This window comes from Sinohyriopsis cumingii, chromosome 14 (genome assembly GCF_028554795.1).
Source record: "Sinohyriopsis cumingii isolate HCF-2022 chromosome 14, ASM2855479v2, whole genome shotgun sequence".
Lineage (NCBI taxonomy): Eukaryota > Metazoa > Mollusca > Bivalvia > Unionida > Unionidae > Sinohyriopsis > Sinohyriopsis cumingii.
Genome location: NC_142974.1, coordinates 4,648,265 through 4,676,122, shown reverse-complemented (window position 1 = coordinate 4,676,122; position 27,858 = coordinate 4,648,265). Strand labels below are relative to the sequence as shown.

The 27,858-nt window shown below is 35.5% G+C and overlaps 1 protein-coding gene across 2 annotated transcripts; it reads right to left on the bottom strand.

Moving 5' to 3' along the window:
- Positions 1–4,396: 4,396 nt before the first annotated feature.
- On the bottom strand, positions 4,397–27,345 carry LOC149783125 (neo-calmodulin-like). 2 transcript variants are annotated; one of them, XM_089931349.1, is made up of 5 exons: positions 27,234–27,345; positions 11,048–11,078; positions 10,109–10,252; positions 8,558–8,809; positions 4,397–5,235 (listed from the first exon to the last, which is right to left on the bottom strand). In XM_089931349.1, the coding sequence occupies exons 1-5, from the start codon at positions 27,276–27,278 to the stop codon at positions 5,198–5,200; spliced, it is 510 nt and encodes a 169-aa protein (XP_089787475.1). In that variant the 5' UTR covers positions 27,279–27,345; the 3' UTR covers positions 4,397–5,197. The 2 variants fall into 2 exon arrangements, with proteins under 2 accessions (XP_089787475.1, XP_089787476.1); XM_089931350.1 differs by lacking the exon at positions 27,234–27,345 and adding an exon at positions 20,185–20,530.
- Between the last annotated feature and the right edge of the window lie 513 nt (positions 27,346–27,858).

The following is a 27,858-nucleotide window of genomic DNA, read 5'->3' as shown; positions in this document are numbered from 1 at the left end:
AAAGTTTTAACGCAATGGAAACAAAGAACGCAGTGGAAATTATTTATTTTATTTGTAAATGATTTGTTTAATTAAGGAAGGCGAACAGAAGGTTTCATCATCAGCTGTATATTCTAAGCGTTTTGGATAATATATAACAGAATCGTGAATAATTTTCTTACTTACAATCAGAAAATGCCTGGATTAGGAACAAAGTACTCTTACATAAATCAACCGGTTCCAGTTAATCAGAGGTGTGTGTTAGCTTCATGTTCAAAGACTGGAGTCTCACGTACCAATTAAACACAGCTTTTGTCTCGGAAAGCACCTTTCATTCAAATATTTATTGAATAATGTATTTGTTTTGGTGACTGAACAGGCACAATTGTCAATCGAAGTTCAACTGTTGGCCGGAATAATCGGAAAAGATTTCAAACACACAAATTCCGCCTTGATTTGAAATTACAAACTTATGGATTCTGTAAACGGTATAAGATCCGTGTAATATTACATCGTCTGCCATCAGTATTTCAAAAGTAAATCAGTGGAACAGTATAACTATTACTTTTATATCACTTTTGTAATAAGCATGAGACGTTCTGCTTTATTTATTATTACGAAGATTGGATCTGTGGCTATATAATCATTCACAAGATAACACAAAATGTAAAAATATTTAATATAAATATAAACTAGATGATAACTTTGTAATTGTAAAATATTTGACAGTGATTAATATTGTATGTCAGTACTAGTAATCATGTATATATATATATATATATATATATATATATATATATATATATATATATATATATATATATATATATATACAGAGAGAGAGAGAGAGAGAGAGTCAAGTTCAACAAGTGTAAAAAAAATGTTGTAGTGGGCTTAACGCCTTTTTCAGCACATGATAGGCTACAGATGGTGGCCATTACATATGGCGAAGGAAGAACCCGGAAAAATCATGGGAAGGACCACCAACCAACGGGAAGCTACTGGCAAGCTTTTTCACGTACACATGTTGACCGAGCCTGAAACGAAGCAACGCAGAGAGAGGTAGGATGTCGGTGACTTGTAAATGCCAGCACCTTGGACCAATGAGCCTCACGGGCAAAATGCCAGCACCTTGGACCAATGAGCCTCACGGGCAAAATGCCAGCACCTTGGACCAATGAGCCTCACGGGCAAAATGCCAGCACCTTGGACCAATGAGCCTCACGGGCATCAAAAATAAGTGTAAGAATAACTGTAACCATTCCACGTAAACTCAATAATATGGTAATTTTTTGTTCATGTTGTTGATGTCCCCCTCCCCCGAATATATTAGCAAATAATATTTCTAAAGATGCGGGATATTAACGCGTTGTCAATTGTTTCCATGCCTTTCGGTGAGAAAAGGGGGTGAGAACAAATGATGATAAATAAAAATTTCAAGTCGACATAACTCACACGACATGCTTTTTGGTGTGTGTAGTTGTGGTAATAATAACTATAATCATTATTTTAGAACGTAGCCCATTACTGACAAGATAGATTATTGCGGCTTCTAAAAGGATTATGAATTCGTGTGCTAAAAGGTGAAATTAAATTTTGGTTTGAGAGCGTACAATGTTATTATTGTTGTTGTTATAGGGGTTAACGCCATTTCCAGCACAAGATAGGCTATACATGTCGGCCAGTATAACTGGTAAAGGAATAACCCGGGAAAATCCCCAAAAGAAATACCCACCCACTGGAAGCTTCTGGCAAGCTTTCTCACGTACAGTAAAATCTGTTTTGAAAAACCACTATGTGAGACCACCTGACTTGAGAGAATTTATCCACAATGCACATATTTATGGATTATATAGTCATACCACAGTAATGGGAGACCACCTGTCTTAAGAGACCATAATGTTTTGGCAGAAGGGGTGGTTTTTCAAGACAGGTTCTACTGTAACAACACTGGCCAAACCCGAGACTCGAACCCACGCAGATAGAGACGAGATGGCGCTGTAGACCACTGGGCCACTCGCGGCCTCCCGTAAAATGATGTTAAGTATTTGGGCATAAAGACGATACGATATGCTGGTCTAGATGGACTATACCGTGATAGCACAATGAAGAGCAGTAGCAACGCAGGCTTTCTCCAGTAACCCATCTTTGATGGTGCCATGGAATGTTATAATGGCAGCTCCAAACTTTATAAACCTATGCAGGACGTGTGGCAATGGTAAGAGGAATTCTTCACAATGAAATTACTCCGAAACAAAAGACGATTTGTTGAAGTCTCTTTGTTTCGCAAAGGATAAATATTATTATGGAAGGTCTTGATAACACAGTGGTTTATTTGGGAATATAGAATTTTGTAATATTTCCAACATTGAGTTTCTTTTTATGTTTCTAAGAAGGGACGAAATAGTACGCCATAAGGCGGAATGAAGTTTGGTTTTGGAATGTTCTAGGTTTGATATCAGGCCTGTAAATTTGAAGATAGTGTGGTAGGATACTGAAAAACAAGAGATAAAGCGAAGTTTAATTTGCCTCGAAAGAAGAGCTTTCTGAAAGGAGCGCTCTAATACTCGCAAAATGTAAGGCTTTCTGGAGGGGACTTTCTAATGCCCCAAAGTTTGAGGCTTTCTGAAGTGGACATTCTAATGTTCCCAAAGGTTAAATCTTTCTGAAGCGGACCTTCTAATGCTCCCAAAGTTTTAGGTTTTCTGAAGGGGACTTTTTCATGCTCCCAAAGTTTTAGGCTTTCGGAAGAGGACGTTTTAATTTTCCCAAAGTTTAAGGGTTTCAGAAGGTGGCGTTTTAATGCTCCCAAAGCTTAATGCTTTTTGAAGTGGACGTTCTAATGCGTCAAAAGTTTAAGGCTTTCTGAAGGGCCTTTCTAATGCTCCCAAAGTTTTAGGCTTTCTAAAGGGGACGTTTTAATTTTCCCAAAGTTTAAGGGTTTCAGAAGGTGGCGTTTTAATGCTCCCAAAGGTTTAGGCTCTCTGAAGGGGACTTTCAAATGTTCCCAAAGTTCAAGTCCCTCATTTTGTATCGGATAAAGCATCTATCTGAAAAGCATAAAATTATACAGCTGACCCGTACATAAATACATAAACAACGTTGGATTTTACTGAAGTTCAGAATACCCGGAGTAAGGCCAATTACGTTGCTCCAAATTGATTTTGTGCCTGCCACGATTCTTGTTAGATCCAGTTTGTTTGCCAATGCTGTTCTTCTTACCTATGATCTCGATATAACTCATAAGAGGAAGGAAAGTACAAGTTCTAAACATTTTGTATCATTCAAAACAAGGATAAGTGAACGATCAATATAGACGTTTGGGTCGTCAACAAAGTTTATGTGATCTGCCAAAGTGTAGTCAAAAGGTTTTTGTTTTGAACAGTGGAACCCGTTTTCTGCATGCCATTTCGAACCCTATTCTAAATCGATATATTGCTGAAGCTCATTAGTATGCATGCGTCTTGATCTATAGCGGATAAAAATGTCGACGTCTATTGAGCAGTCAGTTCCTACAATGAAACATTTTGCTATGCTATTAATTTTAATGACGAAATGAGAGACTGGCAAATGACACACTGAGGTACACCCATAAACCATAAACAGCTTTCGAAAAAGGGTTATGCCTACATTGGCTCTAACATAATTGGATAGATATGCGGCCCCTTTAACCTCGATTAAATAGATTCTTTATTCTAACTTACATCTATGTGGTTTTATATGCTTTCTCCACATTCGAACAATGGTTACTCTATGGTCTTTCTTTATGAAGGTTTCTCTAATCTGTGAATTCGCTGAAGTCGGCAAAACAGTTCTCTTGCAAAGAAATGTTTGAGAATACTTTGGCCAATGTAGTTTAATTTTATCATGTGGAAGAGTAGTGATCAATTCATCAAATGTATTTTTTTTTAAATTTGAAACAGATAATTAAGTTTTTACCAGTAACATTCAGTAACCGCTGTTTCTTGGTGCCTGCCAGAACGCTGTAAAGGAATGGAGGAAAGTCCTTAGCGAGTTCAAAGCCATTCCAACAATTGAAAATGTAATTAAATATAGTATATACCGAGCCAGATCAGAGGGAAAGAGAGAGAGAGATCCTTTGTCTTTATGTTGAACTATCGATCATATATATATATATATATATATATATATATATATATATATTCCTCCAGTATGTTACTCCAGACGTAACATATACCAACTGCTTACCATAACAGGATTAAACGTCATTTTGATGGACCATATTTGACATTCCTATACACATATGTGAGTCTATGGACTTCATATACACACATGTGAGTCTATGGACTTCATATACATATATGTGAGTCTATGGACTCATATGAAAATCATATCCAACGTATTACAAAAATAAGTAAAATAAATTAGATGAGTAAAAAGTAAATAAATAACCAAATACAGACATGATTGTTTATATATCTATGTGACATCGTATGACACCAAGAGACAAATCAGAGACATCGATTATTCATTAAACGAGGAAACAAATCCAACATATGAATTATTCACTAAGAACGTGATTGGAGATGAATGCTTTGATTAGTCTCTCTCTCTCTCTCTCTCTCTCTCTCTCTCTTCTATTTACACTACACGTATTGAATTTTATTTCAGTGCTACAGTTCGGTGGTAAAGACTGTACGGTGATCTGCCATATGGAAAATAAATGCATCTATATTTAGGGCTTGAATACGTACAGACAAATTGTGGTTCACTAAGCGTACAGTTTCCTGAGAAGTCCACTTCTGATTTTCTTGTGTTTATAAGATATATTAACTAAAATGCTAAAACTATGATTTTCATTTTAAGGAATCTCTGGAAGCTACGGGATGGTGTCCCATCAACAGAAAGTAAACGACCTCACGCAGTCACTTTGTCTAATGTCATCATAGTCACCTACTGTACCACCATACACAACTTTGGTTTTTTTGCGTGTGTGTTTGTTAGTATAAATTATATGCGACTAATGTTGTTTCTTAATCCTTTAGTTAACTTCGTCGCTTTTGGTGCTTTGAGGAAATCGCCCCAACAATGGTTGCAGACTGCCCATAAAAACCTCGTCCCAAATCGTGTATTGAATCGTCAAATGAAAATCTTATCTACTGTAAGAGTAACACTAGTCTCCTCGTTTCGTATTTGCATTATAATATGATTTGGCACTGTTTCCGGTTGTTTTGGGTAACGGATTGTACGTCCTGGTCTACTTCCTTGAATTCGACGAAATGAAATCAATAAACTCTGAAAATAGAACAACAGCCATGTGTACGAAGTCTTGCAGATAACGCAATATACATAGGACTGAGTCATGTAGATAATGTAATACACATATAATTGAGTCATGCAGATGATGCAATACACATATAATTGAGTCATGCAGATGATGCAATACACATATAATTGAGTGATGCAGATAATGTAATACACATATAATTGAGTCATGCAGATAATGTAGTACACATAGGATTGAGTCATGCAGATAATGTAATACACACAGGAATGAGTCATGCAGATAATGTAATACACACCGGAATGAATCATGCAGATAATGCAATATACATAGGACCAAGTCATGTAGACAATGTAATACTCATAAGATTGGGTCATGCAGAAATAAAAAATAGTTTTTAGCCTTCTCTTGAAATTTTATTTGGATATTGTACTTGTGGACATCGTACGTAATCCAAGTAAAGAGCTAACTAAAATGACTGCTTCTGTGTGTTACAAAAATCAACCTGAATTAGTCTAAAATACACAGTTTTTAGGACTCGTTAACATAGAAAAATTAATTTCTCCAGACTGAACAATACAAACTTCTGATAGTGCAACACATGAATTACCAAATACAAAACATGAAAGAAGAAGTTATCGACTCTTTTTTTCTCCAATTAACCTCTGAAGTCCAAAAAGTGAAAATGATCAGGCGTAGCTGGAAAATGTTAGATACGAGCACATCTGAAGTAAGGTCAAGGTGAATACCCTGGAACCCATATAACAACCAAATAAAGGGAATTTATTGTTCTTTTAACAATACCAACGACATTTGAAGGTATTTTAACAATATCAAATATAAACAGTGAGGAAAACCAGGGAAATTCTTTTTCTTTAAATATCTAACCTATGCAGTCAGCCCCAAAAGGAAAATGAAAACAATAAAAACAAAAAATGTAGAACACCACCCAAGACAATTATTATTATTATGGACATTCAATTTTCCTCAATATCGATTTTCTTTTCTTCTCAGCAAAACCAGTTGTCTTCCAAAATGAAGAAGGCATTTGTATCTCGCGCTTAATACTTTAAGTTGGTGACTACTGGATAAATCTCACTGTACTATATATGGAAAATGGGAACCAGTCTAGAAAAGGGTGAATGCAAAATAGAAAATGTTTGGCTGGCCACGATCGGTTGATAATGACAGTCAAATGTTAGTAACGGGAATCTACTGATAACTTATCCTAACTGTAATTTAAACAAGTAGATACAATTTTCCATTGATGGAATTTCAGCAATTTTACACACTTGAATTTAGAAAACTCATTACTTAAATTAGCACCTGATTTCTTACTAAGGTATTGAAAACATGTTTCACACACATGTATATCCCAAACAATACCGCTGCTTATATAGTCTTCTCAACACAAAAAGCTGGCATCATTTATCAGGCTGTACAATAAATGTAGTTTTGATCAGGCTGTACAATAAATGTAGTTTTGATCAGGCTGTACAATAAATATAGTTTTGATCATAAGCATTCAGAAATTTTACGCTCTTGAATTTTTCACCAGGTGTTCCTACAGGTTCTCTTTGTGAGCTGAATTAGTGTGAGTCCTATAGGGAACAACATACTTAGAGTGGTTCAACATATGCATTTACCATTAACTTGACAATAAATGAAAACTTCTTGTTCCAAAGATGGATAACAAGTAAAACAAATACACTTTTTTAACCTCAGAATGATTTTCAGAAGGATCTTAAACACACTTTCAGATATGGCAACAGTTGCCATGACATGGTGGAGGTTGGTGGAGTGCATATACTGGACTATGCAAGGTGGGGTGTGTAGTACATTGGTTAGTGTCTATATAATCAAATATACAAACTATATACAAAAGACCATTTACAGAGTAATTACGGTCACCAATTTTATATTTGCTAAGATACGATCACTTAGATCTCTTGTCACCAAGTTTAGTGGCGATGACACCTCATGATTTTGTGTCCCACCAATTACATCAGCAAATGTTTGAAACTGCAAATGTTTTATCTTAATTGGCTTAAGTCTACCTTTCTTTAACTTTAAATTATATGTATTACAGAGAAATTTATGGTCATTTATGTCATCTAAATCTCATTTTCGGTAGTTAAACATCATCACAAAAATGGTCTCTATAACTTTTTATTCATTTGTTGCATAATATGGCAAGGTTTATAATATATTTCAATCTAATAATTAAAGAGAAATAAATGGCAATAGCAAACAAATGTAATTTTTGATTACACAGAACTCTGAATATTTTTTTCTGATTCCCCTAAATAAATTTCAAATACTTAAATATTTCCTGAAATGCACCATTGCTCTTTAGGTGTAAATGAATTTGCAATATAATTTAATATTCACTAATGCAGTCTTTGACAAGCATATCTATGTGCATAGTTTACTTATGTATTGAACTACTACTATGCCATAGTAATCCAGGGTGGATATAGGACTCATGGTACTAATTATATGGAAGAATAAGAACCAGTCTAGAAGTGGACGAAGATTAAATAGAGTACAAATAGGTTTGGCTGGCCAGGATTGGGTGATAATGAAAATTAAAGTTTAGTTTAAAAAATCTATTAAGAACTTATCCTAGATGTAATTTAAAAAATATATGTAATGTTTCATTGATTGAATTTCAGTTCTTTTTTTACACACCTGACTTTGGAAAAGTTACTATTGAAATTAGTACCTGACTCCTTGAAGCGAAATTGAAAATACAAATTTCAAACACATGTATCTCTCAGTACTGATATATATATATATATATATATATATATATATATATATATATATATATATATATATATATATATATATATATATATATATATCTGATCATGAGCATTTAGAAATTTAAAGTTATTGAATTTTAATATCATGTTTTTTCCATCGATTTAATATGGCAGCTGGATTAGTAGCGTGAGTCCTACAGTGTGTCACTAGGTTACTAAAATGGGAGGAGGCTGGCACTACAATCCATATTACAGTATCGCAGTTCAGGTCAATTATTCATCACGCATTACTTATCAGTTGGGGGGGGGGGGCAATGTCCTTTAGACCTGTCCATCAGTTCATCCGTCTGTGTGTTTGTCCGTCTATCGCTTGATAGAAGGTATTATCAACCCCATAACTTTTTTTATATCCACCTCGGCTTGCGAGGACCTCTGTGAATATCGTTTTACTATGGTTGATAAATCGTTGCATCAGTTTCATAAAAGGTCAATAATCACACACTAGTATTAGTTCTCAAATGCACACGTGGCTGCAGATAACAACTGTAACACTATAATTTCTTACCCATGTAGTCTATCTTTCCATCACTGTTTTTGTCAGCAACTTTAATCATAAGGTTACATTCTTCATCTGTTAATGTATCCCCTAACGTTTTCATTGCAGTCTGTAGTTCTTTGGCGTCAATTTTTCCATTACCATCCCTGTCAAATACTTGGAAGGCACGTTTTAAGACATCTCTGTTATTGCTTTTCATCAGCTTTTTGTCCTGTTCTTGTAACAATCTCTTAAACTCGTTGATTTCTATCACACCAGACTCTAAAATAAAACGGGAAATTACATGAAAATTAAACATAGGGTGATGCTGATGATTCAATTTCGATCATACCATTAATGAAGAACTAAATATCACGGATAAAAAAAGCATGGTCAGTAAATGGTGTTTCAAGTGTAGTGTTGTCCTACTTGCGGAACAGAAGGAACGTACCTATAATGGATTTGTAATGAAATCTAACACAAAATATCCCTGATTCTGTTGCACTGGGTATGTCAGTTGTTTAAGGACATGTTGAAGAGAAGAAAAAAAAAACTGAGATGACAATGCACAAACATTGAAAAATTTGTGGCAATTGCTTCAAAGTGTTTGGAACTGGAAATTAAGTAGACCCTGGAAAGCAGGTCACTATGTTCCAGTGTTGGTGTACAATGCTTAAGTCACAAGCTGAAAATATCCCGGAAATGTGGTGTCATTTTGTGAGAAGGTATTGGAAGCAGAGCCGAGAAATTATTGTATCCTGTGAACAGGCCATGAAAGTGTCAAAGTGTTTCAGTTTCTGGATGCGACACATCTGCATTCAAAGATTCACCCGTATTAGTGATATAGTCTCCAATAGGACACTGTTTATACGGTATTTTCGAGTAAACCTCGGACATTTGATTACATCAACCTAGTTTTGATGGAGGACACACACATATATCTGTTGCCATGTACAAAGAAAAAATTCGTAACAATCAAATTCATGTGATCTGGTACTTTTTAAATGGTCTGTTAGGAATTCAAAACACACCGGTGGTACAATTTTATCTCACTATCATTTTGATAGATAAGTCTATGACAGAGAGCAGAGCTAATGAAGACATAACGCTGTTGTAGACAAGAGTATCAACAAAGTAGAGAAGAAGAATATATATGAATTTGGAAGGTGACACCGTACGAGTATTTTTTTTATAAACAAAAACTAGTAATCTCAAATGTCACCGTGCCAGATGTTTATTTTGGACAAGCAAAACGTTCGCTCTCGTACGAGGCATAAGGACCAAGGCATATATGAAGGACATATAAAGTTCACCACGTTGTCCCCAAACACAGGATTTCATACACTTTTACTGAAGCGTACATTCCCATCCAAATATCACTGAACATCATATTCTATAATAAATATAATTAAAGCAAAAATTCTGATTCGAAGTTGAAAATAAAAACTATATCATAGGATCTTGTTGCAGTTTACAATTTAAAAATAAATGTGTAGGAATGTTTGAAAAGTATTGTTAAATATAGAATCCATAACAAACTGTAAGCGACGTAGGCAACTGTTATCAAAATACTGAACTTACTATTTCTGTCTGCATATTTCATCAAATCTCTCAGCTCATTCTCTGTAGGGTTGTAACCGATTTCTCGAACCAAATACCGCAGTTCATCCACGGAGATTTTCCCGTCTCTGTCCCTGTCAAATATTGAAAACGCCTCTTCGATTCCTAAAAAGAAAACATAAGATATGTTTCTTCTTGTTGTTTTTGTGTGTTAGTGGTGGGTAGGAGGTGCATAGCTGAAGTCAGGGCCGACAAGTGGGGGGGGGGGGACAACCAGGAATACATTCCCGGGGCCCGGGCCTGTTAGGGGGACCGGGCCGAACAACACTTTTTAATTTTATAAAAGAAAAATTTGGTTTGAACAAGAACTAGGAGAGGCCCGGGTGTTTCTTATCCCAGGGCCTGTGATCGCTCTCTACGGCTCTGGCTTAAGTACCTAAATTCATGACGCTGGAAGACTTGTTGGAAAAACAGTTTGTGCTCTTGAAACGGACTACTTTCGAATGTATGTATTTTATATGTCACTAGAGTCACACACGCACACACACGCATGCACACACACATGTCTGTGTTTCTCTGCCTGTCTTGGTCTCTATCTGAATATAGAATACTTGATTGTTTCTATTGTCGAACAACTTTGCTTTGTGTCTATTACTACTGGATTTAGATTAAAAAATTCAGCGTACTTTATTAACATCTGGCCAATTCAATTAAATGACTGCTATTTTTTTTTAAACTCAAAGACTGAGAAAACACAAAGACGGAGATGCACAGAAGCATAAACACTGACATGTACAATGAGACAGAGATTGGCACAGAGAGAGAGAGAGAGAGAGAGAGAGAGAGAGAGAGAGAGAGAGAGAGATGGATGTATATGTACCAAGAGAGGCGTATAAAAAGAAAGCAAGAAAGAACGTGGCATACAACGACAGATACGCAAACAAGTAAATAAACACTTACTTTCGTCCCACTCTGTCTTCTGTTGCCTCGACTGAAAATAATGCAAGAAAAATGATTCAGCAGACATGACTACAGCCACAAAAGTTTCTTTTGCTGTTTGGGTAGGCGGTAGATGTTTATTATGTCCATGTAAGCAAGGTTTTATAATTGCAAATTAGTAGTCTTGTTTATTATTGAAGCCGTTAAGAAAACAACCGGGCATGACTAAACCAAAAAACCGTTAAGCTGAAAATACAATACTAACTGATAATGCGTATCTGCACCAATTTAGCTAACTTCAAAAGCTCATCTTCAGGAAACATAATATGATTATTTAAAAGCCAGCAAGTTATAGCACGTATAGACTTAGTGGTTACGGATGTATCGTCTCATTTTGGTCATTACGCTACGTATTTAGGCCATAGTACTTCCAAGGTCTACTACAAAAACTATTCATCGTAAATAATTCGTAATGATAGGAGTACCTATAAACATTGTAGTTATTGTAAAACGTTGAAATATTTTTTTAAATACACGTACAACAACTAATATCTTTTATGTTAGATTCTTAAACTTCACTAAACCAGAATGTAATCAACGATTCCATAACTCACCTCTCCAGCAGCCATTTTAGGCATTAACCATCGCAAACAAAAATAAATTATTACGAAAGTGATATTTTAGAAGGAAATATCTTTTATAAGGAAAGATTTAATTTTTTTTATTTATTTAGTTTTAATTCTTTCTAAAATTTAAAAAATTATCTTTGAATCAGATGATCTACCGTTAAACCATATACATGTAGGTCACAGTGACCTTTCTATTTGCTCTTGAGCAATTGGACTAATATAAATACATACAAACGTAAAACGATGAATCCTGCATGAGCAGGCTTGTGACCCTGATCCAAAATCAGTGAAGCATGAAATATGGTTCATAAGGTAACTGTTTGGAATGTGGTTATTCATCAAAATGTCCAAAATCAAACGGTATACACACGGAGTACACAATCCTAGTTTTGACCATGAACAAGACACAAAAACGTAGCCTACGCCACCGGCACCATTTATTGTAAAACTGCATATTATCATACAGTTTGAACATATGTTAAAGAAACTTAAAATTGGTAATTTAAACAAACTGAGTGAAACATTAAATATGGCTCACATTAACCTATTTTTGTGATGATCATGTGGTACCATTGCTGTCCCTTCTAATTATAATTCATAGACTTTCCACCCGTCTTACCAATGCAGTACATGTATCCTTCTTTAAAATGATAACTGATCTGATTGAATTTTCGTAATGGAAGTAGTGTTATTTGAGGAGTTAAAATGCAGTTAAGTCCCATCCCCCAATGTAAGGAAGAGAACTGAAGTATAGAATTCGTTGTGAATGTTTGCTGTTGCGATCCAGTTTGTAATACACCGTGCTAGGCTTAATCAAAATTAACATAATCTTAAATCTGTCATGTTCATTTTCAAGTCATGGGGGAAAAAACGTTAGCTGTGACCTTTGAATTTAAAGTACTCTAATGAAATAATCATGCCGGAAATATAGTTCTAGTTACAGTAGTGATTGAAACAACAAGCAATCGCAACCCATAGTCTAATTATTAATAAAAAAATTTTTACAGAATAACTTGTAAATGCGTAAAATGCTAGGTATTTTCTAAGAGAACACATCGCAATTACCTTCACGCAAGCATGTATCCTTCTCAAATATATTGGAAAAGCCGTTGACTTTACAAGTTAAACCGATCAGTATCACACGAAAATATTAATGGAAAGAAATTCAACCCCTCCTGTCATAAAACACTCTAACATATGCTCAAATGTATCCTCAGATAAGTTTATTACAGTTGGGGTTGAAACAGGATGCGGACGCGACCCGTATTGTAATAACCAAACTTGTTACGAAATGTGTTGTTATGGCATGAAATTTCAACACATTGTGCAATCAATTTTACGAAGTCCCAATCAATTTACACAGAACATGATTCTATAATATTCTAGTTAATTAGACAGCATAGCTGTTGAGGTTGACAATTATACAGATAATTGATCTAACTGAATATCAATCATTACATTAGAGAATGAAATCGTACGCAGATAATTCCGTTTTGTAATAATTGATACGTTGTGATTGCATGAAATTGGGACCGATTTTGTAATAAACGTGCAGTGTGCAACTTTTAAAAAAAAATATGGCATTGACACCACCATATTCAGTTTTATTAGATCTGAATCGATGTCTACATTGGAGTTTGTTGTGACAAGTGGTTTCATTCAATCTACATCCAATGAAAGCTGTTACTACAATAGGGGTTGTAACTACAGGCGGTCAAACTGTTACTACAATAGGGGTTGTAACTACAGGCTGTCAAACTGTTACTACAATAGGGTTTGTAACTACAGGCGGTCAAAACCAGTATTCTAATTAAACTGACCGTACTGCAGCTTGACTTTTGATTGCATGCAATCATAGCCAATATTGTAATAATTATTACAACTTGCAACTTGATTTAATAAGGGTCAAATTAAGGTCATTATAAGCCATAGGCAAGTCTTTCACAAAACGATTGATATTGACATGATTCTGTCTCTTTGTGTACACACTTTTCAGAAACATGGTAGTTTTTGGGTAGGCATTAGAAACCATACCTACTGTGCTATTGTATAATACGGCCCTGATTTATTACAATGAATAATCGTTGCATGGTGTAGAACCAGACATTTTTATTGATAGGTGATGTTGTGGAATATACGCCCGACAAATGTTATTAAAATAGGGTTGACATTGCATGCAGTCGCAGTATCTGTTGATTAAAGCATACATTATTACAATACGCTTTGTGAATGCATGCAGTATCTGTTGATTAAAGCATACATTATTACAATACGCTTTGTGAATGCATGCAGTATCTGTTGATTAAAGCATACATTATTACAATACGCTTTGTGAATGCATGCAGTATCTGTTGATTAAAGCATACATTATTACAATACGCTTTGTGAATGCATGCAGTATCTGTTGATTAAAGCATACATTATTACAATACGCTTTGTGAATGCATGCAGTATCTGTTGATTAAAGCATACATTATTACAATACGTTTTGTGAATGCATGCAGTATCTGTTGATTAAAGCATACATTATTACAATACGCTTTGTGAATGCATGCAGTATCTGTTGATTAAAGCATACATTATTACAATACGCTTTGTGAATGCATGCAGTATCTGTTGATTAAAGCATACATTATTACAATACGCTTTGTGAATGCATGCAGTATCTGTTGATTAAAGCATACATTATTACAATACGCTTTGTGAATGCATGCAGTATCTGTTGATTAAAGCATACATTATTACAATAAGCTTTGTGAATGCATGCAGTATCTGTTGATTAAAGCATACATTATTACAATAAGCTTTGTGAATGCATGCAGTCTTAACCCTTTTGCAATAGTTATTGCAAATGGCTGCTGACCCTGACATTTATACCTGTCGTAATCTAGGGGAATATCCGTGGAATAAAAGATGTTACTACAAAAGAGATTGAAATTGCAGGATCTCATCCCCATGGCAACAAAGCATACGTTATGCCATTATACATTGTAATTGCACGCAATAGTCACCACTAATGTAATTATTATTACAATTTGTAACTTTTAAATATGAGTATCGTTTTAATTAGATCCATAAAATTGTTAACTTTGACACTCAACCGACAAGTGATCTCATCAAATATTCATGGAACAAATGTCATTATTACAATAGGATTGAAACCCCTCTTCAAAATAAAACAGATTTTATTACAATGCTGCAATATACGTTGGAATTGCATGTCATCGTAATCACTATTGTAATAATTGGTAATTTTCACTTTGAAGATAAATCGAGGAGGTGGGGTGGATGACTTATTGATAACTCCACTTATATATAATAAAAATCCCCTCACCCCCCCCCCCAAAAAAAAAAAAACTCAAGCCCAATTGTGATAGCTAATGAGACTTTTAGGTGCTAAAATGTTCCACTCCACATTTACGTATTTTGTGATGACGTGAATTTCTTAATCGAAGACGAATCTCTACAGTTGAGCAATAAGATCGTGTGCTTTTGAAAGAAGAATCCAAGAATATTTATGTTGACATGAATCGTTTTTTTTTCTTCAGTCAAAGTCTCAATTTTAGGTAGTTTCGCCGCCACGAATAAACCTCTTGCTGAGGTGACATTTTGTCAAAACTGTGCATCCTCACTTGATCGTAGGCAATGACTAAATGTAGATGGAAAATACCTGTTTAGATACGTAGATGCCATTTTATGGATTCAGTTACTTAATCACTCTAGAGAACAATCCAATTTGTTATTCGTTTAGATCATTAATTTTGTCCTAAAATTGCAATGACTATAATGTAACATCTGTAAATAATACATCCTCCCACATCTCCTGCGATGAAGACGGCAGCTAATATCTTTATTACCGTTTGGCTTACTTTCCTTCTCTTATTTACCATCAAGTGTTCTACTGTGTGCTCCTTTCTTTTTACGTAGGGCTTACTGACGTCATGCTTAAGTCCTCAATTTGTGCTTTTGCTTTTAATTTAATTTCAGTTTCGATATTAACCTAGTTTTAAATTACCTAGACTTTGTTTTCATCCTTGAGATCCTAACGTGTATTTTTATAGTTATCTGAAGTGCCGAATTCACTTTTAATTACTGCAGTTTTACCATGCTTTGCTTGCTTTTATTTTAAGTTATGCAATATGTGTTCTGTCCCATCGTATATATTTATTATGCTGTGTTGGAATGTCTTGCTAATCATGTTCGATTTAATGCCTTTATTTTTTATTTTACCACGTCGGTAATAAAAAGCCCATTACAGTTGATGTTGAATTCTTGCTTTAAATCATGCCGACTATAAATAAATCTGATCGTATTTTATGGAGATCATACGCGTGTGAGGAAGTGCCATTTTGCGAAAACTTCACTGTGATATCAGCAAAGGAGCGAACTATATTTGTTTTCAGGGCAGAAGAGCTCGTGAATATTGCGACATTTGTGTATCGGGATAGCCATTTTCAACGGATAAGAAAGCAATAAGTTATCTCTTACAAAAGCGTTAGGAAAACAAAAACTTCGATAAATGCGGAACTTATTAGAGAACGTATACTCTTTCGCCGCCCGAAGGCTGTTTAGGTCCAATGGTGCTATAACCCTATGTGGCTTAGTACATTATCTTTGCACATTAATTATACGAGTACGTTGACAGGATAATATCTTGTACCATTATTACAGACTGAATTCTAATTTATAAAAAAAACGAGGTATAAACAACTAGACTGTGAAAGGTGGTTCAGTAAAGCTTCATTATGGTGTAATCGGCATATTAGGACGTCTGCTATCTTGGCTCCGTCTCTGCTAGTAAAGAATTCCTATGTTCTTCCCACATATTTAGTAAAATTTTCACATTCTGCAATAAAGCCATTGTAGAGAAAAGATCGCAGAAAAACAATATTTCATGAGTGTGATGCATTTTTTTAAGCATACAGTTTTCTTCTGATGGCATTTTACTACCAATTAAGATCATTCTTACAGTAGGGTTAATCCGTCTAAGGGGAGGTAGCCCACTGTAAAGGCGTATACTGTTGATACTGACAGATTTCAGTGGTCATCTTATTTACATAGTAACATTGTTTCGAGCAATGAACTGAAAGAACGAGATTTTGAGACTAAGAAAGACATGAGAAAAGTGACTACGAGGGGAAGGGTTACACAAAAACAAATATCGATTTAAGTTAAAAGAACTGTGTACCAAGCTTTGTTCTCTGTGTACCTATGATTAGCCTATACGTGATAATACAAGTCGAATCACTTCAAAATGATGCCAATAATTTTAAAACAAAACAAGCAAGTAGATATTTAAGCCGACGTTATACTGATCATCCGTAAAAAGCCCATTAGAGCTTATGTTTTGGTGTTTCAAATCATGCCGACTATAAATAAATCTTATCGTATTTTATGGAAATCACACACGTGTGAGGAAGTGCCATTTAGTGAAAACTGCACCGTGTCCTCGGAACAGGTGCAAAATATATTTATTTTCAGAGCTGAAGAGCAAATGAAACAATTACCAGATTTCACGACGGTTAAGATGACGTCATGTCTGCTGAATGATCTGTAACTTTTAAATAGGCAAAATAATTGTCTTGCGTATCTTTGGAAAAAGAAAAAGAAGTGATTTAAACTCAACATACACTTGTAAATTCGTTTTCCTTTTCGCTGTAAAGTATCATTTAATGAAGAAGAAATCCGCTGTCTATCAGACATACACCCAGAATTAAAAAAAAAACAAAACAAGAACGGTAACGAAAAACAAGTAAGACGCATTTGAAATTTAATCCTGGATGTAATATACTATTTCGGTATTAATTTTTTAACCGCAGTTATATGCACTACATGTAATATTTAATCCACATTTTGTTATTGATATTATTATTGTCAATAATAACAATAATAATAATAATAATAATAACAATAATAATAATAATAATAATAATATGATGATGATGATGATGATGAACTGACCTCGAAAAGTGCATCTTTCTTTTTATCCATGATTTAAAATTCTCATTGTTACAGATAATTTGTTTTATGTCAATCAATTGTACGTCCGTGTCTGTGTATGCGTAGTTTGTTGTGGTGCGTTTCTATGACTCAGTATAGCTTTTCTGGTAGTACAATTTTTTTGCCTATCATATGAGGCCCGGGGTGGCCGACATGGCACTCGCCTTTTGCGGCTCGCTCACACATCTTACGCTGTCCGCATGAGTTCGAGTCTCGGCTCGACCAACCTGGGTACGTGAAAAAGCTTGCCAGTATCTTCCCGTGTGTAGGTGGTTCTTCCTTCACCAAATATATGGGCCGCTATGTATAGCCTATCAAGTGCCGAAAATGTCGCTAAACCCCACAAAACCAAAGCGCTATTGTATATGTGCATGTCTTGAAGATTCATCTGGTACTGTTAGAAGAGCATTCTCAAGTTATGAAGAAGTAAGTATGATCAACCCAACACACCCAGACCTTGATTATGTATTCATGGTGTGCATGGATCCCCTCATATGCTATAAGAGTGCGTATTTCAAGTAGGGAAACGAGGGAAAACAACTTGGCGAGGAGGAGGAAAACGGAGAACCAGGATGTATACAGCAGAGGGAAGGGGGACTCTTCTGACTTATCACCTCTGCGCCGTTTTTCCAGCGCTCAGATCAGAGAGACATTGGTCTGCATGCTGCATCCTAACGCAGTTGATCCTCAGTGAGTTGGAGCAATGGCGTCACATGGGTTGGTGTCACCCAGTGCGGTAATTCATGTTGTCACCCTATGGACCCCCTTCCTGTACAAAAATTCAAAAAGTTTATAGACAGTCATGTGCGGTAACTCATTGCGTCACCCCATGGTCCACCTTCCTGCACAAATATTCAAATATTTTATAGACAGTCTTCTACGGTAACTCATGGTGTCACCCCCGATGGGCCTTCTTCCTGCACAAAAATTCACAAATTTTATAGGCAGTCATTTTTGGTGTCACCCCCTCTGATGGTGTCACCCGGTGAGGTCCGCACCCCACCCCACCCCCAGTGACGCCACTGAGTTGGAGTCTCATGGGCCACCGACGAATCTAAGTTGTACAGCAGTGATTCATATTAATTCATGCGTTTATTCTACTAGTCACTCAGTACACATATAATTTCTATATGTAGATATTAGGCATGAATGAGGGATCAGCTAAATATTCACGTGGTCTATAAACAGGTCTAGCTAGTATTATAGTCATTACAACTGGAAAACATGATAATTATTAAAATGTGACTTTTCAAGCTTTAATTCCATGGAAAAGGCTATTCCAAGATAGTATTGTAATTTTTATTTTGAACACATACTGAGTCAATATTCAGGTCTGTACATGTTGTCCCTCATCATGCTAAATGATCTTAGGCCCCAGCCTACACCATCTCATCTATAACAGGGAGTACGGATGGTGGTCGGAGTGAAGGTGATTGGTCAGTAGTGCGGAATCGCGGTTCTCCGAAAACAGATCGCGACACTATCGTTACAAACTGTAGTACAAATTAGGGCAGCAATTGGTTTGTTTTGTCAGGGAACTAAAAGAGCTGCTGTTTAAATACATAGATCGTGGAGGGAAATAAAAATACGCACTAACGTTTACTTGAAGGCTGATGTAGAATTATGTGCATTGCTAACCTTGATAACCTTGGTATTTTTCTTATGTAAACTAACGTCTTTGATCAACATTAAAAGACTGTTAATATATGTTTAATACCTTATTTAGTAGGCGTGGAATCTTTGCAACCGTAGTTAATACCCCCCCAAGTCGACAATATATTATACACGTTATATTTCAGTAGAATGCCAACATAATTATCAATTTCTTTGTTCGTTGTTTAGAGATCAGGCTGTTTGCTATTTATATACAATGTTTGCTTTGTGCAAAGAAAACATAAAAACTGGTCTAGTTCGTTCATTGTTGCAGCTGCACGGGCTTAAATTTTGCGCATTTCCCTGCAAACTACTCATGTATATACATTTGAAACTACACGTCCAACTTTACAGGATAACTACATTCAAGTTATAAAAGCAAACAACAAACAACATATTTGCACGTGTAAGTATTTGTGAAGCCTCACTGACATATATACTGCCTGAGAAACCTCATTAACATGTATAATGCCTGAGAAACCTCATTAACATGTAGAATGCCTGAGAAACCTCATTAACATGTATAATGCCTGAGAAACCCGATTACCCTATATAATGCCTGAAATGTAAATTGCAGAAAGCTTGATAATAATTATAAAGAATGTGTTTAGTCGTGTTATTAAGAAATAGGATTCGCATTATCGATCAAAAGAAACAATATAACGAAATACGTTAACGTACCAAATTAATTGGTCGGCTGAAAATAGCGCAGTTTTTAAGCGTGAAGAGACGCGCTCGCATAGAGCAATTTACTATCGGCTCATAAACAAAACAACAGTCTAGTAGATGCTGGGGACGATTGTTGATTATACACCTGATTTCTGGGTAAGTATAAAGCAAAAAGATACCTTAATATACTGAAGATATGAAACTTACCATTTTGTGTTAAACCTCTACCCCTTCTCCACGTATTTGTTACCAGGTGAATAATTTGCTTTACCTGTGTACACCACAGTCAATATATGTTGCGTTGATCGAATGAATAGGATTTAGAACACGTCAGAACCAATCCGAACAAAATGGATCTCGATACGGGTGATATGAAATATGTCGTATGCTTGTTTTGCGTTAGGTATCGCTTTCTCGTGTCAATTATACATGACCGAAACACAAACTAAGCCAAGGACACTATTATAATGAAGCATCGATTAACAAATAAATCGATGGCGCATTATTAAGCAGACAAAGAGAAATTGGACTAGTTCAAAATGTTGGACTACTTTTCGAATGTTTTACAGTCAATCCTTCGAACAGTCCAATAAAAAGATCGCCTGATAAATATACCAGGTAAAATCCAAGGTCAAAGAAAAGCGGTTTACATTTGTATTTATCCTACACACAAATCGTGTTGAAATACACATATATTAAGAAACGATAAAGTACAAGGCATACGACCAGGAGCCGAGTGTAATAGACGGTGTGTGTGTGTGTGAAAAACTATCAAAATGTGTGCCTTAGAGAATATAAATGTTATAATCAAAAGGATTAGTAGAATATAATAGAATAGAATAGAATAGAATAGAATAGAAACTTAAGAGGAAAATGTTATTTCATCACAAGCATTTCTTACTGAAATTGGAAATATGTACACCAATCTCAACTCAAGACAAGTGATAATTTAGATGTTGATTTTGGAGCAATCAGAACGAGTTTAGTGCCCCAAAGTCACCACAAAAAAAAAAAAAATACACCCCCCCCAAAAAAAACCCCCCCAGCTATCTGGCTAGATCTTCTTTGTGTATGCTAAAGGATGAATAATTACAATCCCCAGGAGTTGATGGGTTTTCCTGAGGTAATTAAAAATGGAATGACTTACCATGTTTGATCTTAAGATCAATTAAGGGAACATCATGAACATTGTTTGTAAGATAATTGAGTTAATAACGTTTTAAATACTGTTGTATTTTGTTGTTTAATGAACGGGTTTGTCCTGTAGGATGAGTCATTTTAACAGTGTGTGTGAGTGCGTGTGCGTGTGATTTGGAGTTTTAACTTTTTTTTGTCATATCGCTATGATGTCTGCAGTGTGGCAGTTTATAGCGATGTCTAACACTGGGACATCATGCCGCAGACCCAGTCACATTATCTTGACACCAGGCCAACCAGTGCTAACACTAACCTCTTAATGCTGAGAGCCGAGCGAGGCAGCTGTTAGTACCATTTTTGTAAGTATTTGGTATGACTCGAACCCACGACCACCCCCATCTGAGGTGGACGCTCTTACCACTAGACCACCGGAGCGGTCTCTAACAGTGTGTAGAGCCATTAATAAAATTCAACGGTAAATTTCATGTGATGTGTATTGAGGTCATATGTTTTTGAAAACCAAACCTACCTAATTTCTAATTGCCGAATGTCAACCACATGACCTTGTTCACCAGTTCAATTCATTCCGGAATGAATATTGATGTCTCAATTGTACTACGGCTTAGCAATCTATATAAGAATATTATTAATGAGAATTAGACATTCGAGCTGTAACTACGTATCCTGGAAGTTATTCAGTTATATTGAGAAGATTGATTCATTTATTTAATTTAATAATTCGTTGGAATTACAATGTCCGAAATATTCAGATTAATTGGAATAATAGCTGTATGGAGTTACTGTGAATTCGTTTAAAACATTTAGGAATTATATAATATGCGTTATGTAATGTCGATATATCAGCACGAGAAATAGTCGAATAGTTTTAAGACAAAACCAAGTTAGCACTGCAACTCATTCGGATTACTCGATACTATTGGATTTGATACAACTACCTAGGTCTTTATGGTTATATTCACTATACTGTAAGTTATGTTTACTTGTTGACCTTGCATTTAAAGAAATAAATTATATTTTCAATTATACAAAACGTGTTGACTTTTGACCTTTCTTGTTACTTATTTAAGAACACATATTCGTAACACAAATTTCATTCAGTCAGAGACAATATAGTATTATTTGCTTACCAAACATAGAGTTTAAATAGCTGTCTTCCTGTTACTATTTTAAATATAGTCTATACATTAAGATCATGATGGAGAACTCAACGGGTAAAAGTGATGTTGGAGACAATATCCGAATCACGAATTTTATTCATTAAACCCACCAGCAGCACACACACACACACGCACACTTTTATTTAGTGATTTTTCATATATATAATGATAATACTAATAACATCAGATAACTATAGGATAATGGACTGTTCATAAAATTAAATATTCTTGGTCAATTTGAGGATTTTGAAGAATCGTTTATTCTGCAAATTTTTTAAAGTATTTAATTTTGGGAATTCGGCACAAAAAAACGGATTGCGATATTTCATCAGCAGTTATACAGAACGGATTTATATTTGTCACAGAATTAGGCAAAGAAATAACTTGGTTTTGTCTTAAAACTATTCGACTATTTCGCGTTGTACATGCGTACAACGTTATCTAGGGTGAATGTGTTTTTCCAGGTAAGCGACTGTATTAACATGTACCTAGCCATAGAGATTACTTGTGACGAGATAACATGACTAACATGATATGCACGGGTATTCTACCCTGACTTGTACTCACTCTCCTATAGATTTAAGTAAGACCAATTTCTGAAACCACACTGGTCGTTTTTGGATCACGTCAAGGAGTGTACGCTCTCCATTGCGTTTGTAGCTGACTGTGTTTGAAGCTGATTCTGACTGTTAATGTAGCTGACTGTTTTTGTAGCTGATTGTGACTGTCGCTGTGATTGTGTCTGTCGCTGTGAAGGTGGCGCTATACAGTTTCGCATTTTGCATAGGGTTAGGATTTTAAAGAAAAAGAATGTCCCCGGCTTTCCTCACTGGTTATATTGGCTATTTAAAAAAGACCTTGTATATCTTAGGTATAATGCAAAGAACCTTTAATTCCCTTTATTTTGGTGTATGATTGATGGGTGTACTATGGGTTATAGAGTATACAGCTTGGCCTTACTTCAAATGTGCACCTGTCAAAAAAGTGCTAGCTCTACTTGGTCATTTTCACTTCCTGAACTTCAGAGGTAAATTGTATAAAAAAGAGCCGATAACTTTTTTTACATTTTATATATTTGGTAATTCATTCATTGCACTTTCAGAAGCTGGTATTGTCTAGTCTGGCAAAATTCATTTTCCCTATTTTAATAGCTGCTATTTATAGTGTACTTTAGACTAATTCAGACTGATTTTTTAACACAAGGGAGCAGTCATTTTAGTTAGCAGTGTGCTTAAATCATGTAAAATTTCCAAAGTACAATATCCAAAAGAAATATCATCCACATTACATTAATGTAGCATAGAGGTATGCAAACATTCTCTCCACTGTGCATGTTTTAAATGCGAACTACTTCACCTTACATACGTCACTCTCTCAAAAGTACATATTATCTGGTGAGCGCCACCGAAGTGTGATTGTCAATGTGACTGTAAATATGACTAGAGCGGTCTGAAGCTGTCCGAAGCCGTCTAAAGTTCCTTAGAGCTATCTGGAGTTTCCAGAACATTTAATGCTACGTGCTGTCGATACGTACGTATGTATGTACGAATGTCTGTGCCACGGACGTAGACGTAGCAAAATTAAAAAGGGTGCTGTATGCTGTCTGTACGTGTATACGTATGACTGTACACGTGGTGGATTCATAAAGGGTGCGAGCGGCCGATAAGTCAGGGCCAACCAAAGGAATCGTGCGACTGTACAAGGGGTCTAGAAGCAAACGTTTGGATCAATTGTTGTTCCATTGCATTTTTATATCCATAAGATTATTTTGAATCTTACTTGTATTCATAAGATTATTTTGAATCTTAATGTAATTTATGTTCGAGATTATGTGAATCTCTTATTGTGTAAAATACTGTTTGAGGCGTATGTGCAGTCCATGAGGTTTCTTGGATCTGTACTTCATTTTGATTTAATATTTTTGGTTTATTTTCGATGTGTGCTTGTTGTGTAGAGTGACTTGAGTAAATCGTATGTTAAGAGCATGAGAGAATCATTGTATTTTTACATCATATATTTATCTTTATTAATTCATTCATAAATTTCCATCTTTCTCACATTGTGTTTGTCTTATTCATTTAGTCCAAAGACTCACTCGGTTTTTATTCTGCGACAATACTGTATTTCTTTGCAAAAAGAAGGGGATGTAGACAAGGAGGTCCTATTTAACCATAGCTGTCTGTACTATGTGCGGACATACTGTCAATTGTGATATTAAAGCTGGACAATAATGAACATAAAGTTAGTTTGTGGATTATAGTTCCCATAAATATTTCTATTCAGCGCTCAGTTTATTAATGGTTTGCTTCAACATCAGGTTTGAAGATAAATGACGACAAAACCACAGTAATATGGACATAAAGTGAAAACGTTTGTAAAAATGTAAGCCGTCACGCTCACTGAAAATTAATTTGGGAAAAATATCAATAGTCTTTAAAGTATAGAGTTTTCAAAGAATCTGATGAAATGATGAATATTAAAATGTCAAAAATACATCCGCAAGATAAAATCACTAATACCTTAATTGTAAAAGATAACATTGATTCATACAAAAAGAATAGCAGCTCTCTCTAAACTTAACCATTTGATGTTGGCTTTGTTTAAACTCGCTTACTAAAGCAACAAATGACTGTATGAAAAGAGAGATAATTATACGAAACTAGAACAATAGTGGACTAGTTAAGGTTAATTTGAAAAACTTCATTTAAGCATTTAAAAAGTTTAATGAAATACATTTATCTGGGTCTATGTAATGTTAGAAAAACAAATGTCAGATCCAGATAATTAAAAACAACAGATTGATCCAATTCATATCCATCACTCGCCTATACTCCGTACTAGGGTATCATTACATGTATAAATTAATTGCTGTAAAGATATTATAAATCACTTGCTAATAATAATGTTCTAAAACCGAATCGGGACAAAAAGGGACACTGCCCTTTTTATTAATTTTAATCCGGAGATATGGAATCGGATATACATACAAACTGTATTCTAAAACAAGTCCAAAATACATTAGTTCAGTATAGAGTATTTCACAGAATACTACCTGTAAGAAAACTGTAAACAAGATAGATGTAATCCAAAATGACCCATACAAGTTGTTGCATGTGGAAATTAGAGTTGTATGGGAACTAAATAAGATCACATGGTTAAATGGAAATGTTACTTGGGGTTCAAGGGGAATTCTTATTTTAAATGGTACATAAATGTACATGGAAAAGATCACTTGGGAGTCAAACGTGGTTATAGGATCAAACGGGAATTTATATCTACAATCCAACATCATTACAATCCAAATCTACAAATACAATCCAGCACCCACTCACTGAATACTTTTTAAACATACACACACGCGCGCTCTTCCTCTTCGATTGACACACACACACACACACACACACACACACACACACGCACATCTGCAATGCAACGAAATGAGCAGGAAGTATTGATACGAATACTTTCATACAAACATGCAATTACATGCAAGGAAATGAAGTGTTGATAGACACTACCATATTCTCTCACACATGCATACTGTTGTTCGGAAAAAAAAATGGGGTAAAAGGGTTGTTAAGTTTAGTTGTTAACAACACAGATGTACACAAACACGTGCATACAGAAAACACAAAATTGCGAATATGATTATTCTCTCTTTTCAAGTGATCTGGGTCATTTATTTTATCAACTTGGCTGGTAGCGGAGAACAACTTATCAGTCTAAGCATATCGAATCTTCACAAGTTCTGGTGTTTTTTCAAAAACGACCACTTCTACTTAGGCAATATGGAAGTGTGGAGTGCATAAGGTATAACCGTATCAACTGAACAGCCCCTGGTGGGCAGAGCTTAAGGTGCAGGGGAAACTGTATTCAGAAATAAGAGCAGTGATTGGTGCATTATGTAAGAGTTGTAGTTTCTGACAGGCTTAAAAGATGTTGAGTCTCTTGGCAGCATTTAAGATTATGTTAGTTCATATCTAGTTAATATTTTGTATTTTTTAAAATTAAAATAAATGTCATACACATCATTAAAAATGCATCTGTTAAAACTGGATAACTCGTACCCCTATTTATTAGCAGCAGAGTTATCTCTCTTATATGCGATTGGATACCTGATTCTGTCCTTGTCAAGGTGACAATCTAACATTGATCTCTTTGACAGTGTGTGATACGCCTGCTGACCTCTGTGGAAAAACAATTGGTACCGTGATACTATACATGATTTATTGTTCTCCGAAAGTAAAGAGCTTGACAACGTTCAATACTACTCACTTCCGAAACTGAAGATTAGAGAACGGACGTTACGCAAATATACATGTTAACACATATTTATGAAGAATGTTACTTATTTCAAATTACATTCAAGACATAGATTCATTTTAGCAGCTATCACAACAAAATAGGAAAAGGGGCAATTTTTTAAAAACTATTTGGTATGCTCTTAACACATAAGGTCGCGTTTTTAGGTGTGTGTGTGTGTGTGTGTGATTTGGATTTTTAACGTAGCTTAAAAAACAAAAGTAAGTCATATCGCTACGATATCTACAGTGTGGCAATTTTATAGTGATGTCTAGCACTGGGGCATCATGCCGCTTACATGTAGCATGATGTCCCACATTATCCTGACACCAGGCCGACCAGTGCTAATACTAACTTCTTAGTGCTGAGCGCCAAGAGAGGCAGCTGTTGGTACCATTTTTTTTAAAAAGTATTTGGTATAACTCGACCGGTATTCGAACTCGCGACCTCCCGCATTCGAGGCGGACGCTCTAACCATTAGGCAACCGGGGCGGTATGTGTTTCGTACTTTGCATTTGATTTATAAAAGAATGTGAATTTCTTGGGTTTTCCTCGCTGGTTATTGTACATCTTAGATAATATTTGGTGTACAATTAATGGGTGTAATTTAGGTAAATTAATATATATCACGGCCCTTACTTTAGATGTGCATCTCTCACAATACTGCTGACTCTTCTTGGTCATTTTTCACTTCCTGAACCTCACAGTTAACTGGGAAAAAAAGAGCAGATAATTTAAAAAATGTTAAAAATATATTTATAATTAATTCATTGCACTTTCAGACACTGGTGTTATCTAATCTTGCAAAATTCATTTTCTCTATTTCTAATAATTTCTGAGGTGTACGGGGGCCTAGTATAGGCTCTTCTTTTTTTCCCTCTTTTTATTATTGTACACTGGAACAGCCATTGGACATGCATCACATAATGACCACATATAAAGAACAGTACCTGACCATAGCAACATTCATTCTAAAGTGCATATTGCCAATGCAAACAACCATATACCGGTCCCTTAAAAATGTAGCCTGTAGAGCAGTAGTATCCAAACTTTTTCGGGTCACCGCTCCCTAGGTTATCCTCAGCGCTCCATACCTTACCCCGTAACAAGCACTATTCAGCATTAACGCTCCCACCGCCCAAAAAGCTACCGCCCACTTTGGGAACCACTACTGTCGAGCATGCCTGGCTGGTTCGCGTTGTAATAGTATCAAAAATCGCTGGATAACAGAGGTGTTTACTTTGCGACAAAAACGTCCTGTGGC